Consider the following 13,770-nt stretch of genomic DNA (forward strand, 5'->3'; position numbering starts at 1 on the left):
ATTTGTTCCATCAGGATGACTTACGACCTCCTCTTAATGCTCGTTCGCATCTTCTTAATGAGGCGCAACGGACTTCTCACCATCAGCATGTGTTGGAGAATGAAGTCCGCTACCCAAAACAGTGGAAATCTATATATATGCTCGTAAAATAAATGATGCCTCATTTGACCACATTCATGTTGGACTTTCGACTCGATCAACATGTATAAATAAGAGCTCAACATCTCACATTAAAATTATAAGGTCCGTGGAAAAAGCGAATTTAGATGAAATGTGCTAGATCTGATCAACAGCTATCCTCTGTATCAGAAAACATAACCTGCTTATTCTTTATGATCTACCATACTTATTCTGGTTTACGGCACGTAATGATGGCAAATTTAATTAGCTTCTTGTTGTAGCCTTCGATCATCAGGGGCATCGCTAGTGCTCCCTTTATCGTCTTCCATCCTGGAAAACCGCAGCTGTTAGATATACTGAAGGTGATACAACATGTTACCAGAATACCTAATATGGTGGGAGTGGAGATTACCACTTTGCAACAGAGATGTAAAGCCCCGCCATGTCAAGGCAGATCGGATGACAGCAGGCCAAAATGGTGCGACATTCTCCGACCAATCAGCTGTCTTAATGTTCTGCAACATAGCAACGAGCGTGTGTATGATAAGTATACACGTCATTACATCAACAAGCCGGTACATTTGGGCATTATCATGAGAACCAATGAGCTACCAACTCAAACCATGATCCATATGGTTCTTTCTGTTGTCGTTTGAGAAAGTAATTACCTCCAGCGATAAGGATTGAGCTATTTCAATGTAGTCTGCAGCTGAACACCAGGATGGCAAGTAATAGGCATCACATATCTTGTTCAAGAGATTCAATTCTTCAGGCAGCAGAGTGTCCTCAGATGGCAGGAGATCTCTGTGACACCATGTCACAATAATGATCGTGGCTCCAGGTGCTGCAACACGTGCCAATTCACCTACAAACTGATACATAAGTCAAGCTAATTAGATAAATATCCATGAGAAGCCGCCAAGAGAAATCATATGGCAAGCTGATCACTGAGTTGTAAAAGTTTTTTGTAAAATAATGCAAGCTAAATTGCATCAAGATCTCATGCATGACGTAAGTAATTCGAGGGCACGTACTCTCAGATACTCGAAGATTGTTACCTTTTTCTTATCCGGCATATGCTCTCCGCTTTCCATGGACCAAACCAGGTCGAACTGCCCATCAGAAAAAGGTTGCTCCAAAGCATCTGCAACTTGGAAAGTTACCTGTTTCCAGCTTGTGAATAGTAAGTAAATCAGTGTCTTCTTTCTCATATTACCAGCCAAGTATACGAAAAATGTCAATAATTAATAGGCTTCTAAAATAATAGTCTATGCTTGGTCTTATCATTAAAGTAAATGACCCAAAAAGGAGAAGGAAAAGGGATTATCCGCGTACCCTGTCTGCCAGCCCCTCAACAACAGCAAGATTATGTGCTCTCTGTGCTTGGACAGGGCTCAAAGTAATACCCTGGCATTGAGCCTCAAACTTCTTTGCCAGATATCTGGAGCTGCCTCCAATGCCACAGCCAACATCCACTACCTTCTTCGATTTTTTTGAAGGATCATCTTCTTGCAGGAAAAAAGGCAAATTCTAATCGTCCTAACAAAAAAATTGATATATGCAGAATATGCATAGTACTTTTTCCCCGTATAAACGTTGGGATGTTAGATGGATGCGTGGTCAGAACGTATTGGCTCTCGAGAGTACACATCCAGTTTACAGATACAGGTACCTACCTACTTTGCTTAGCAAATGCACCACACAAGGCATGTGATGTGGGACATGGAGCACATGAGCATTATGTACAAACACAGTAGCAGAGGACAATACAGCATTTTTTGTTAGGTTTTTGAATAAAAATTAGAGAAATTACAAATTTTAATCATGATACAATTGTTGGAAGGAAAAAAATAGCTTGAAACAAAAAAAATAGAATAGAGATCAACAAATAAATAAAATATCAAAAAGTCAAAAAAAGATTTATGTGGTCTAAAACTCTCAACCTATTCATGAATTAAACCAAATCCTTTTGTAAGATGAATTAAACCCAATTTTAGCACAAATATTCCTATATATCACCTCACATAAACTCGAGGAATTTCTGTCACCTTTTTGCTTACTCTATCTAGACTTATCAAAAAGAAACCCAAAGGCACTCGAAAAATTCTGTCACATCTAATTCCATAACCAAGATGCAAAGATAAATTAGATATATATAGAATAACTAAACCATAATTTCTACGGTTTTTCTGATACTTGTATTCCTTGTCATCCTAATACATTTTGACTCTAGGAATCCAAAAAATATTTGACAAACTCAACAATCACATAGAAACGTGTAAGGGTGAGGCTAAAGCAGTTGTAAAGTTCAATTTATAGTCAAATAATGCATGTTGAACCACATTCCTAGCAACGAAGATGAGCCTCTTCTCAGTTTCATCATCCCATTCAAAAGCTCCTTAAAAAATCAAATTTTTTTCTTGCAGTTGTCTTTTATTGTTTTTGAGAGAAAGAGCCAAAGAGTTATTCGAATAGAGGTTATTAGATCTTTTCAGTATAGTTAAATCCGTCTAATATTATATATCAACTAAAAATAATATTTTTATTTGATTCATTACTTATTTGAATTTGTTCATATACTCGATCAATTCATCATCTTCTTTCAACCTTAATTTGTATGTTTTTTTTTTTTTTTGCTTCATATACAATTTATTGAGCAATCTTTCAGTTAAATAAAACTATTTTAATCTATTCAAAATAATCATGATAAAATCATCCTCTATAATATTATTAACAATATTATCGATTATACAGATCAGGTTTTACGTTAACCCTTCAATGTCCCAGGGGTTCACTCGGTGGAAAGATTCCATGGACAACATTCAGACAAGGATATCAAGCTGATAAATATTGGATGAATTAGTATAACTATGCTTTAAAAAAAATTATGTTTGTTTTCAACTCCAGTACCTATCTGTCTTGCACACACCTCAACAATCAACGATATTCCTCTATCATCTCAGACCAGCATGTTTCTCCTATCTTTCATCTTACAACCTCATGTCACATCATTTCATGAGGGTCTCCATGTCTTTATTCTTAAAATTAGCTATCAGCTACCTGATCAATGTAGCCTTTTCCTTTAGAAAAATGAGTTCCTGAAAAAGAAAAACTTTTTTTGGGCTTTTCCTAGTTCCTAGTTTTCTTTTTTGCTAGTAGTGTCCTTCATTTACCTCAATTCCCAAAAACCTCATGACATCACAAGTACAGCAGCTCCAACTTTACCTTTCACCTTTACCCATGGACCCATCCTGGATGAGAACTCAACAGCATTGTTCCTATGGATCCGTGCTTTTTGCACTGAATTACAGTCTTTTTATGGTATTAATAAAATTAATGTAAGTCAATGCAAAGATATTGTAACAGTTATTTTCATAAATTCTCTAAAAAGAAATCTATGTAGCCATTTATTTGATTGGCCATCAAAGATTTTAAGAGGGCTTGCATCATCCAGCTCACATGAGAAGGAAATAACCAGTCATGAAAAGCTCCACAAAAACAATCTCATGGAAGTACTAGTAGCATCAAAAGAAAAACACTAGTCGTATGTGTTATGGAAAAAATGACGTGGCTAACATGTCAGCACTATATGACGACTCCTTGGCAACTCAATTTCATGTGACCGATATGACAAGAGCCACTTGGCCGAGACATCAGGGCCACGTGACCGACGAGCTGACCCCACATGGCTGACACCTCAGTTTCACATGGAAGATGCGTCAGCTCCACACGGCCAACCAGCTAGCTCTACATGGCCGACACGACGGAGCCACTCTGCCAGCCCCTCATCGTATAACTTCACGCGAACTCCCATTAAGGTAAAGCCAACTAGCCGTGCTCGGTGAATGTCACGTGGAGAGAAGCTATGCAATCATGGGTTTAGTGCAAACTGATGGTAGTTACAGTCGAACTTAACACCCCAATTACTACATGAACCACACAATAAGCGGGTGTAACTGTTCCAACGTCTACTATAAAAAGGGGGTGAACATGTCAATTTAGATACAAAACAATCTACATCCAACTAGACAACTAAAGCATCAAAGGGGCATTTATCGAAAATGCCCCCGATGTAGTTTTGCAGGATTCAGACATCCGACTTGTAGAGTTTCGCTCTAAGACTGGCTCGAAGAAGAACAAGATTGGATTTGATTCGTCTTCCAACTCAGACAACCAAAACCAAAATTTGCTCTAACAAATTGACGCTAGAAGGAGAGCGAACAATGTCTCTGGGAAACTTTGTAGGTCCATCTCAATTAAATCCCGAGGACCCGAACCCACCAAACCCAAACAAAGCGAGCCTGATAGTCCCAAGCACTCCCTTACCAAATACCTCAATTACAATGATCCCAAATCAAGGACAACTTGGGGTGTCAGCCGGTCTGAATCCACCTCTCTCGATACCGAATCCCAACCTTTTCTACCAACTCCTTCAGGATTCGGCTTTCATCTAGCTACCTCCACATCAACGACCTACACAATCAACTCCTACAAAAATGACTATTCTCATCGAAGCCTTTCACACTTTAGCCCAATAAGTGTAGGTTTTACCTAAAATAGTTCAAACTGTTGATCCATACCTTCCTCAACTCACTCAGCTTGCCCAATAAACACCACCTGCCCCATTCACTTTGTCATTCTCAGCTCCTATTCCACCACCAATTCCCATCCCAAGCTTAACAACAGAGTCTCGTTTGACTCGGGCCCAAGTCCCACCAAAAGTGCATTCCCCTTCGTTGGCCCAAAATTCAATTCTTCCACCAAAACCAGAATTCCTTAATGAGTCGATCGCTCGATCAACCGACCTCCTAGCTGAGGTCCGAGACCATCTTAAAAAATGAACCAACGATTAGAGGATATTCAAAAAAATAAATAAATAAATCAGAAAATGCAGCCAGGTGGAATCATATTTATAATCCCCTTTTACGAAGAGCATAAATGAAGAGCCAATTCCTCAAGGCTCTAGCCTTCCTACATTGGATGTCTACGACAAAAAGTCTAACCCGTCAAAGCATATTACAATATTTACCTCTCAGATGGTGCTCTATGGAACCACAAACTCCCTCATGTGTCGAACTTTCCAAACAACCCTAAGAGGAGCAACACGAGAATGGTTCGCCAAGCTCCTCCCTGAATCAATATCCTCATTAGGGCAATTGGCCAAAGATTTCAACTGACTATCAGCAACAGGCTCCCAAAGAAGTCCACCACTTCTCTCTTAGCCATACACCAAGAGAGAATCTTTGGAGAATTATACAAGGAGGTTCAACAATGAGGTTCGTCTGGCCGTGACCTGATCCCCTCTGTCCATATGAATGCATACATCACCAATCTCCAACCCTCAAGGTTTTTCTACAAAGTTATCACTCAGACCCCAGCAACTTTCCAGAACTCTTCCAAGAGGCCAGTCCACATTGTTGTGGAGTTAGTGATCACTAGGAAGAGAAAGGCCAAGCCTAGGAAAGCAATAAAAGAATAAAAGACTCAACGTCAAGGCCCCATTGGAAAGGCCGTGAAGTGATAGGCTGAGTGACTGGATCCCTCCCCAGTGAGATTTTACACCACTCAATGCTTCTCATACAGAGGTATTTATGTAAATCCAAGATAAGGGGCTCTTACACGCACCCTGCCCCTTAAGAGCATCGCCAACGAGAAGAGATATAACAAATTCATATTGTTTTCATCAAAACCATGGGCACAATACTAAAGACTATTATACCCTGATGGAGCAAATTGAGGAGTCAATTCAAAGAGGGCACCTCAATAAATTCTTGCCTAGGGTTCACGGACCTCACCAAGACCTCAGGACCCATCAAGCATCAAGCTAATGTAATTGTTGGTGGACCAACTGTAGGTGAGAGTAGTTCGTCCATACGAAAGTCATACACAAGGGAGCTACAGTCAAAAAAGTTCCATCTCAATGGAGATCAACCCACTGAATTCAGGGAAAAGGAGACCGAGCACCTAGACCCTGAGCATGATGACGCACTCGTGATCTCCCTCAAGATCGCCAATGCCTTAGTGGAGAGGATCCTGATCGACACGAGAAGTTCCGTGAATATACTTTCATACAATGCTTTATAGAAAATCGACCTATCAGACAAAGACCTATAACCCATCTCCCCCACCCTTACTAGATTTTAAAAGGACTCAATCACTACACTGGGAACAACAGATCTATACGTGACTTTTGGATCCGACGCCTATTTGAAGACAATAAAAACTAAGTTTCTGGTGGTGGACATCCTCTCAGCCTACAACACAAACATCAATCAACCCACATTTAACTATATACGAGCCATTGTATCCACTTACTACATGACGTTAAAATTTCCCACCAGTTCAGGACTTAGGAAAGTGAAGAGCGATCCAAAAGAGTCAAGGCAGTGCTACTTGACTGAAGTTGCTCTACCCAAGAAAGCCACACTCTCGGTTCAACAAATGGATCCGCAAAAGCCCTCACCAAAGAATCCTCATCCTGAGGCAAGGGAGCCATTAGAGGAGATCCCTTTGATCTCGAACGGTCATATCATACAATTAAAGTTGGATCAGTATTATACAAGGAGAAGAAAGAGTTGGTCAACTTCCTACACATGAATTCGAAAGTATTTGCATGGTCCCCCAGCAACATGCATGGGATAGATCGAGTGTGGCTCAACATCGACTCAACATTAACCCAAAGCATTGTTAGAAACCCCAACAATTTGCTTCGAACCGACAAGCAATAAAGGAAAAAATTTAAACTCTTGTATATTGCCTTTATCCACGAGGTCCATTACCCAAAGTGGCTCACTAATGTAATCCTTGTTAAGAAAAATAATGAAAAATAAAGGATGCGTGTTGATTACACTGATCTCAAAAAGCTTGTCCAAAAGACAGTTTTCTTCTCCCTCAGATCGACTAGTTAGTCAATTTAACTTTTGGTCATGAATTACTAATCTTTATGGAGGCTTTTTCTGGGTATAACCAAATCAAAATGGTACAGGAAGATGAAGAACACACCACATTCATTCTTGATAAAAGCTTGTACTACTGCAAGGTCATATCGTTTGGACTCAAAAATGCTAGGGCAACGTACCAAAGGATGGTCAAAAAGATGTTTCAACACCAAATCAAACGAAACATGGAGGTATATGGATGATATGCTAGTATAGAGCTGCTTCGCATATACTCATCTATCCAACCTGGGAGAAACATTTACAACTATCAAAAAATTTCAGATGCAGCTACACCCCGCTAAGTGTGCATTCGATGTTAGTTCTAGAATATTCGTCGGCTTGCCATGAACACAACATTCAGACAAGGGTATCAAGTTACAAACATTGGATGAATTAGTCTACCTATGCTTTAAAAAATATGTTTAAAAATCAGCTCTAGTACCTATCTGTCTTGCACACACCTCAACAATCAATGATATTCCTCTATCATCTCAGACCAACAAGTTTCTCCTATCTTTTTATAACCCTATGTCACGTCATTTCAAGAGGGTCTCATGGAAGTACCGATAGCATCAAAACAAAAACACTAGCAGTATTTGTTCTGGCAAAAATAATGCGATCGACGTGTCAGCATGGTGCTGACATAACGACTCCTTCTTGGCACCTTGATTCCACATGGCTGACATGACAAGAGCCACTTGGTCGACATGTCTACACACACAACAATTTATGTTCGACTAGAGAGCTAACTTTCGAAAACGACTCTCACACAGTTTTGCAAGGTTCGGACGTCTGACTCGGAGACTCTCTAAGCTCGGCTCGAAGAAGAAAAATGTTGGATCCTATTCGGCTTCCAGCTCCGACAATCAAAATCAGCTCTAACAGTATGATTATCCAAACAGCCAATCACCGATCGACGAAACTGGTCTATGAATCCGACGACCTATTATAACGGGAGTAGATGAAAACCAGTTATAACTTTGTAACTCTCCCAAAGGATCACCTATAGGAACTCCGTAATGTTCTCGAGAGCTAATCACTGAACTGGTCCGTGGTTTCGAGGACCTATTACACCGGTGGACATGGACAACCGTTATAAATTTGTAACAGATCTGTTGAAAAGGTAATATCGGGGGAAAGCTCAATAACATCTATGATCGTAACACGGTCAAAGATGGGTAGAGAGATGTATAGATCTACAGCCTACAGGTAATCGAAAAGGAAAAGGTAATGAGAGAGAGGAGTCAGGTGGAGGACGACGACGAGTTAGTCGTACCTGAGACTCCGGAGAATCGTAGGGCCTCCTCGACCATGCGGATCTGGGCGGCGCGGTGATCGTCGATGGACGCGGTAACTCCCGGGTCATAGAAGCCGTGGTGCATGTGGTCGCCCCAAATGTCCTCCCACAGCCCCGATGACTGGTCGTAGAACTCGGCGATTCCCTTTTTAAGCCCCTCCTCCGCGGTCGCCGACGCCGCTGCCGCCATAACTCGAGCAGGGCGGCACGATTTGGGTCGCAGCCGGAGGGCGGATGGCGGCCGATTCGCCGCCCCGAGGAGGCAGCTGCGTGATGCGGAGAGCCGGAGCGGGAGGGATGGCAGCTCGCTGGCGTGGCCGTGGAGCCGTGCGGCCATTTCTTGAAAAGACGGAGGGTTCCCAAGCAACAACAAGGCTCCCTCTTTTGGTTGCTGGATATTTTGAAGGAGACGTAGAAGTGGCGCGGTCCAAGGACAAGTGGCAAAGAAAGAACGGAGTGAAGTCGAAAAGAATGGCGGAACAAGGCAACGGGTAAAGAGTAGTGCTGGATAATAAAAAACTAAAATTGGTTGATTTTTTAAATAAAAAAATTATATTTTATATTTTTTTAATCGATACCTTCTATTTTTTTTTTATCAAACTAGTATTTTTAATTTAAAAAATACTTAAATTATCTTCAAAAGAAATTTCATTATTTTGACGATGACAACAAAAATATTTTAAGACCTACTTGAAAATACTATAAATAAGCAAATGAAATCGAAACACAATAAAAATCATTTAATATATCATACTATTATTTAAATAGATATTTATAATAATATATGAACCACATCACCCAAATACAAATCAAAAATTAGTTTGTTACGGTGTTTTGATCACCATAATAAAAACACTAAAAGCCCTACTGAAAGACATCAAAAATTATTTATAACTTTGATTAAACTAACTACGATGCTAAAAATGTGGTATTGTAATGATCTAAGGGCAATGATAACAAAATAGACACAATTTGACATCATTCATAGTATTTTTTTAATAGTATTTATGTTATTATATTGATGTATTAAAAATACTATAAATATTATTGAAAAACATTATAAACGAGCCAAATAAAAATATCATAACAGTTGACAATTGGTATAAAAAAAATGAGCAAAAATTTTTTTTGAGATATAATTAGATATTTTTCAAATTAGGGGTATTATTTGAAAAAAAAATATTTTTTTTATGGGTAAACACAAAATATGGGTATTTTTTAGAAAAATTATCTAATACTTTAAAAAATTAAATATTTTACTGTATTGACTAGTTTGATTTAGAGAATAAAAAAATAATGGGTAATTTATCATCAAAAAACATTTCACTATTAATTTTTTAATCAAATGATGCCGCTCATAAGAGTTTTTTTTTTAGTTTTTGAAACAAGACATACTCATTCTTTAGGTTAAATGATATCATGACCCATACAAAATTCATGATATAACTTTTTCTTTATTTGTTGAATTTTCTGTTAAATTGATTTGATCTAGTCATCTGCTCCCAAATTAACCCTCCTCTACCTCCTTTTCGAATATTATATTTTAATTTGAATTATAGAAATTATATCTCAAATTCAGATTATATTTGAATTCAAATTATATTTCAACAATCCTTTTGCCTCCTTTTTCTCCTTCACCAACAATATTTCTAAAATTCAAATTATCTTTTTTTAAAGATCCACCAAAAATAAAAGAAATATTACAATGAGGATATATGAGTCCAAAGTATTTCAGATAAAGTTTACCAAAATACATCCAATTTTGAAGTAAAAATTTCTTGATTACAGAATCCTCAATTGGATAGGTTACGTGAATAGGTATATTTTAGTTTATTTTTGAATGTAATGAGTTAACTTTAATCAAATAATCTCAATCATTCACTAATCTACTACGATATCATTCTAACATTACTAGTATTTTTTATTTTTAGATATTTTTTTATGATAATTAATTATTAAAAATTAAAAATTTTAAATAGGTTCCGTGATTGAGTACATCATCTTGGTTTACTTTCGAGTGTGACTTCATTAACTTTAACCAAACAATCTCAAACTTACACCACTCTAATAGGATATCATTCTAACATTATTAACAATATATTTTTTATACTTAAAAAAAAAAATAAGATAATTAATAGCTAAATTTTATTTTATTTATAGTTTACATTAGTGAGTTTATTTTAGTAAATTTTTTAGTGAAACATGGTTAAGTTCAACCAAACCATTTCAAAATGTCACCATTATCTTAGAACATGATTATAACATAATTAGTAACATTCATTCTAGTTTATAAGATTTTAAGATAATTAATTATCAAAACATAAATTTTTTTATAGGTTCTTTGAATAAATATATCTTATTTTATTTTTTTGAGTGTAATATAATCAAATTCAATTAACTGATTTCAAACTTTCACCTATCTACTATGATACATTTTAACATCATTAGTAATATTTTTTATTTTTAGAGAATTTAATGATAATTAATTGTCAAATTCTAGATTTTTTTATAAACTATTTAAACAATTATATTTTAGTTCGTTTTCAAGTGTAACATAGTCAACTTCAATCAAACCATCTCAAAATTTCACTACTTAATAGAACATTATTTTAATATTATTAGTAATAGTTTTTTACTTTTAAAATATTTTATGATAATGAATTATCAAAATATAACTTTTTAGTAAGTTATATGGACGAGTGTACTTAAGTTTATTTTTGAATGTAATAGAATCAACTTCAATTAAACCATTTCAAACTTATACTAATTTAGTAAGATATTATTCTAATATCATTAGTCATATTTTTTATTTTCAGATTATTTTAAGATAAATAATTATCAAATTTTAAATTTTTTGAATAAGTTCTATAAACAAGTGTATTTTAGTATATTTTCGAGTGTAATAAAGTTAACTTCTACCAAACTATCTTAAACGTTCATAATTTTGCTAGAATATAAATCTAAACATGATTATACTAATTTTCCATTTTATGACAAATATAATATTATTTTTAATAAAAATTAATATAGATTTTTAATATATAATATGAACAAGTGTTTCCTAATTTATTTTTGAGTGTAATGAAATTTTTTTTAAATAAATTATGAGGAGGAGAGAGAAGGAGAGAGAGGAGAAGATGGTCGAGGAAAAGAAAACTAAGGAAAAGAAGACAAATGAGAAGGAGAGAGACGAGATAGATAACGAGTGAGAGAGAAAGAGTCAGAGAGAGACAAGATAAAAAAGAGAGACAGAATATAAATAAAGAGGAATGAGATGAGGAGTAAGAGAGAGACAAGATAGGAAAAAAAAAGACAAATGAAGAGAAGTGAGAGAGAGATAAGACTGAAAAAAAAAAAAAAAAGTAAGAAGACAAATGAAGAGGAGAGAGATAAGAGAGATTTGATTATGTATTTATTTTGAGTTGACTTTTTGAAAAGATATAAAAAAAAATTCAAGATGCAACATCTTTTTATAATATCAAAGTCAAGTTTACACGGACAAAATTTCTTTACTCAAATTGGATGAAGCTAACTTTGTGAAAGTACTAGTGATATTTTTATACGAGTAGAATATATAAATTCATGAAAATACTATTAATATTTTTATAATAAAATAAAATAATATATATGAAAGTACTAGTGATGCTTCCATAAACTTTGTGAAAGTACTAGTGGTTTTTGGTGAAGTCTCACTCTCACCTTTCTCGAAACCACGCAATGCATCGATGTGAGAATTAGAACCTTTCAATTCCCACGACGAAGAATTGGATAGGATTCTCTCTCGGCAACCGTGCAATGTACGCCTGAAAACAAGTGAACCGTGCAATGCAGTTGTCCCGTAGCTACGCTGCTTTGTTACTAGAACACGACAACAGATCGGTCATCGAGCTCAATCAGAGAGATCAGGTTTTGCGGGTGGCCCTGCCGAAACCCAGTCTGAGACGTGGCAAGGCCAATCTCGCCCTTCTCCCTCGCCGTCTCAACCGTTGCCACCAGCGTACTCTCTTCGCCTTCCCTGCCCGGACTGGCTTGTTGGGCAGGACCGCCTTCCGTTTCCTCCGCGCCAATATTAACACCTGCCGGATCACCCCTTCCAGGAAGGCGTACAGGTGACCATGCTGACGCTGTGTTGGCGCCCTCCTCCCCGTCCGTGCCACCTGGTCGGCTTGGCTCGTGCGGCGGATGATGTTCCAGAGGTGCTCCCGGGAGGACCTGTGGCGGCGCTCCACGCCGTCGCCGTCTTCGCTCGAGTCGTCGCCGCCCACCTGGCCTTGGTTGAGATGGTGGTGATGGTGGTGGTGGAAGATGATGGAGAGTTTGTTCCTGATCCTCCTGAGCCGTCCCTCTTGTGTCTTTGTCTCCTTCGGGTGGCTCGATCTGGTTGTCCCCACTGCCGCCGGGGTTGAGACCGCCGATTGGTGATGGCGGCTCAGCGCTCGGTGATGTGGATGCTTGTCGGTAACTGGCGCACTATGTTTGATGGGTCTTCTGCTGCGGCCCGGGACCGTTCGACTAGACACCGTCGAACCCTCGGGATTCGCTACCCTGCCGGTTCCGCTGCTCGACTCAGAACTCTTGGCCGAGGCAGACGATCGAGACGTGCTACTGGGTGAGTGGTCGCTCGACTGCCTGCAGGTCCTTCGGCTTGATGCTCTTCTGGGCGGCAGCTTCCTTCGATGTGAGACGCCCAACTCAGCCTCACCACTTCTCTTCATCTTATGAACTTTCTCGGCGTGGCGGGTAGATCGCAGAGTTAGCTGCTGCTGTTGCCGATCTACTTTCGTCCACGTATGACTCGGTTGATTGCGACGCATGACACCGGGCGTCCGCTGACCCCGATTGCTGTGGTGGCTCCGCTGCTTCTCCAGTCGAACTTGCTCCCGTTGCTCCATCTTTGTGTTTGCCTCAAACTTGTGCGCCGTCTCATCCGGTGTCACGCACCTTTTGATGCCCGGAACTGGTGATTGCATCACATCTACTGGTCCGGGCTGCCGGTTACTCCACTGTAGTTCTTTGGATTTAACTGGTACTGTAAGTGGTGCAATCTTTGAGCGGACATCCTTCGCCGACCCACTACCGGGAAACTTCTCCTCAGCCGAATCGGCGTCGAACCGGTAAGTGATCACACTGGTCCGGTCCGGTCTAGTGACTGGCCGATCTGAAGCAGTCTCCACACAGTTGCGCTTCTGCGAACCACTCGTTGCCGCGTTGGACGGCGACGTCCCCACCGGCAGCGGATGGCTCTGACGAGACGCCTTCGTCGAGCGTTCTGCGTGTAGATGACAAGGATTCTCGTTACCCTTTGACGAACGATGATTGCTGACTCTATCTAAATGATCATGGTGAACGGGAAGGTGGCGACGTGGTAGACCGTGCGCCGACGACGTCGCATGCAACCTCTTTTTCTTTTGATCT

General features: G+C 38.9%; 1 protein-coding gene across 2 annotated transcripts; it reads right to left on the reverse strand.

Annotated features, from left to right (window-relative positions):
- Positions 1–202: 202 nt before the first annotated feature.
- Positions 203–8,837, reverse strand: LOC104000155 (gamma-tocopherol methyltransferase, chloroplastic). 2 transcript variants are annotated; one of them, XM_009422139.3, is made up of 6 exons: positions 8,335–8,837; positions 1,456–1,625; positions 1,179–1,283; positions 789–992; positions 533–635; positions 203–450 (listed from the first exon to the last, which is right to left on the reverse strand). In XM_009422139.3, the coding sequence occupies exons 1-6, from the start codon at positions 8,690–8,692 to the stop codon at positions 347–349; spliced, it is 1,044 nt and encodes a 347-aa protein (XP_009420414.2). In that variant the 5' UTR covers positions 8,693–8,837; the 3' UTR covers positions 203–346. The 2 variants fall into 2 exon arrangements, with proteins under 2 accessions (XP_009420414.2, XP_009420405.2); XM_009422130.3 differs by having other exon boundaries at positions 1,456–1,628; positions 8,335–8,799.
- Positions 8,838–13,770: the final 4,933 nt, after the last annotated feature.

The sequence above is a fragment of the Musa acuminata genome, chromosome BXJ2-1 (assembly GCF_036884655.1).
Source record: "Musa acuminata AAA Group cultivar baxijiao chromosome BXJ2-1, Cavendish_Baxijiao_AAA, whole genome shotgun sequence".
Classification (NCBI taxonomy): domain Eukaryota; kingdom Viridiplantae; phylum Streptophyta; class Magnoliopsida; order Zingiberales; family Musaceae; genus Musa; species Musa acuminata.

What these genes read in the sequence shown, in the direction of transcription:
- LOC104000155 (XM_009422130.3), bottom strand. Translation starts at nt 8,692, where the DNA reads ATGGCCGCACGGCTCCACGGCCACGCCAGCGAGCTGCCATCCCTCCCG. An exon ending in ACGATTCTCCGGAGTCTCAG is followed by an intron (nt 1,629 to 8,334) that starts GTACGACTAACT and finishes TTTTCCTGCAAG; the next exon opens with AAGATGATCCTTCAAAAAAA. An exon ending in TACATCTCTGTTGCAAAGTG is followed by an intron (nt 451 to 532) that starts GTAATCTCCACT and finishes GCGGTTTTCCAG; the next exon opens with GATGGAAGACGATAAAGGGA.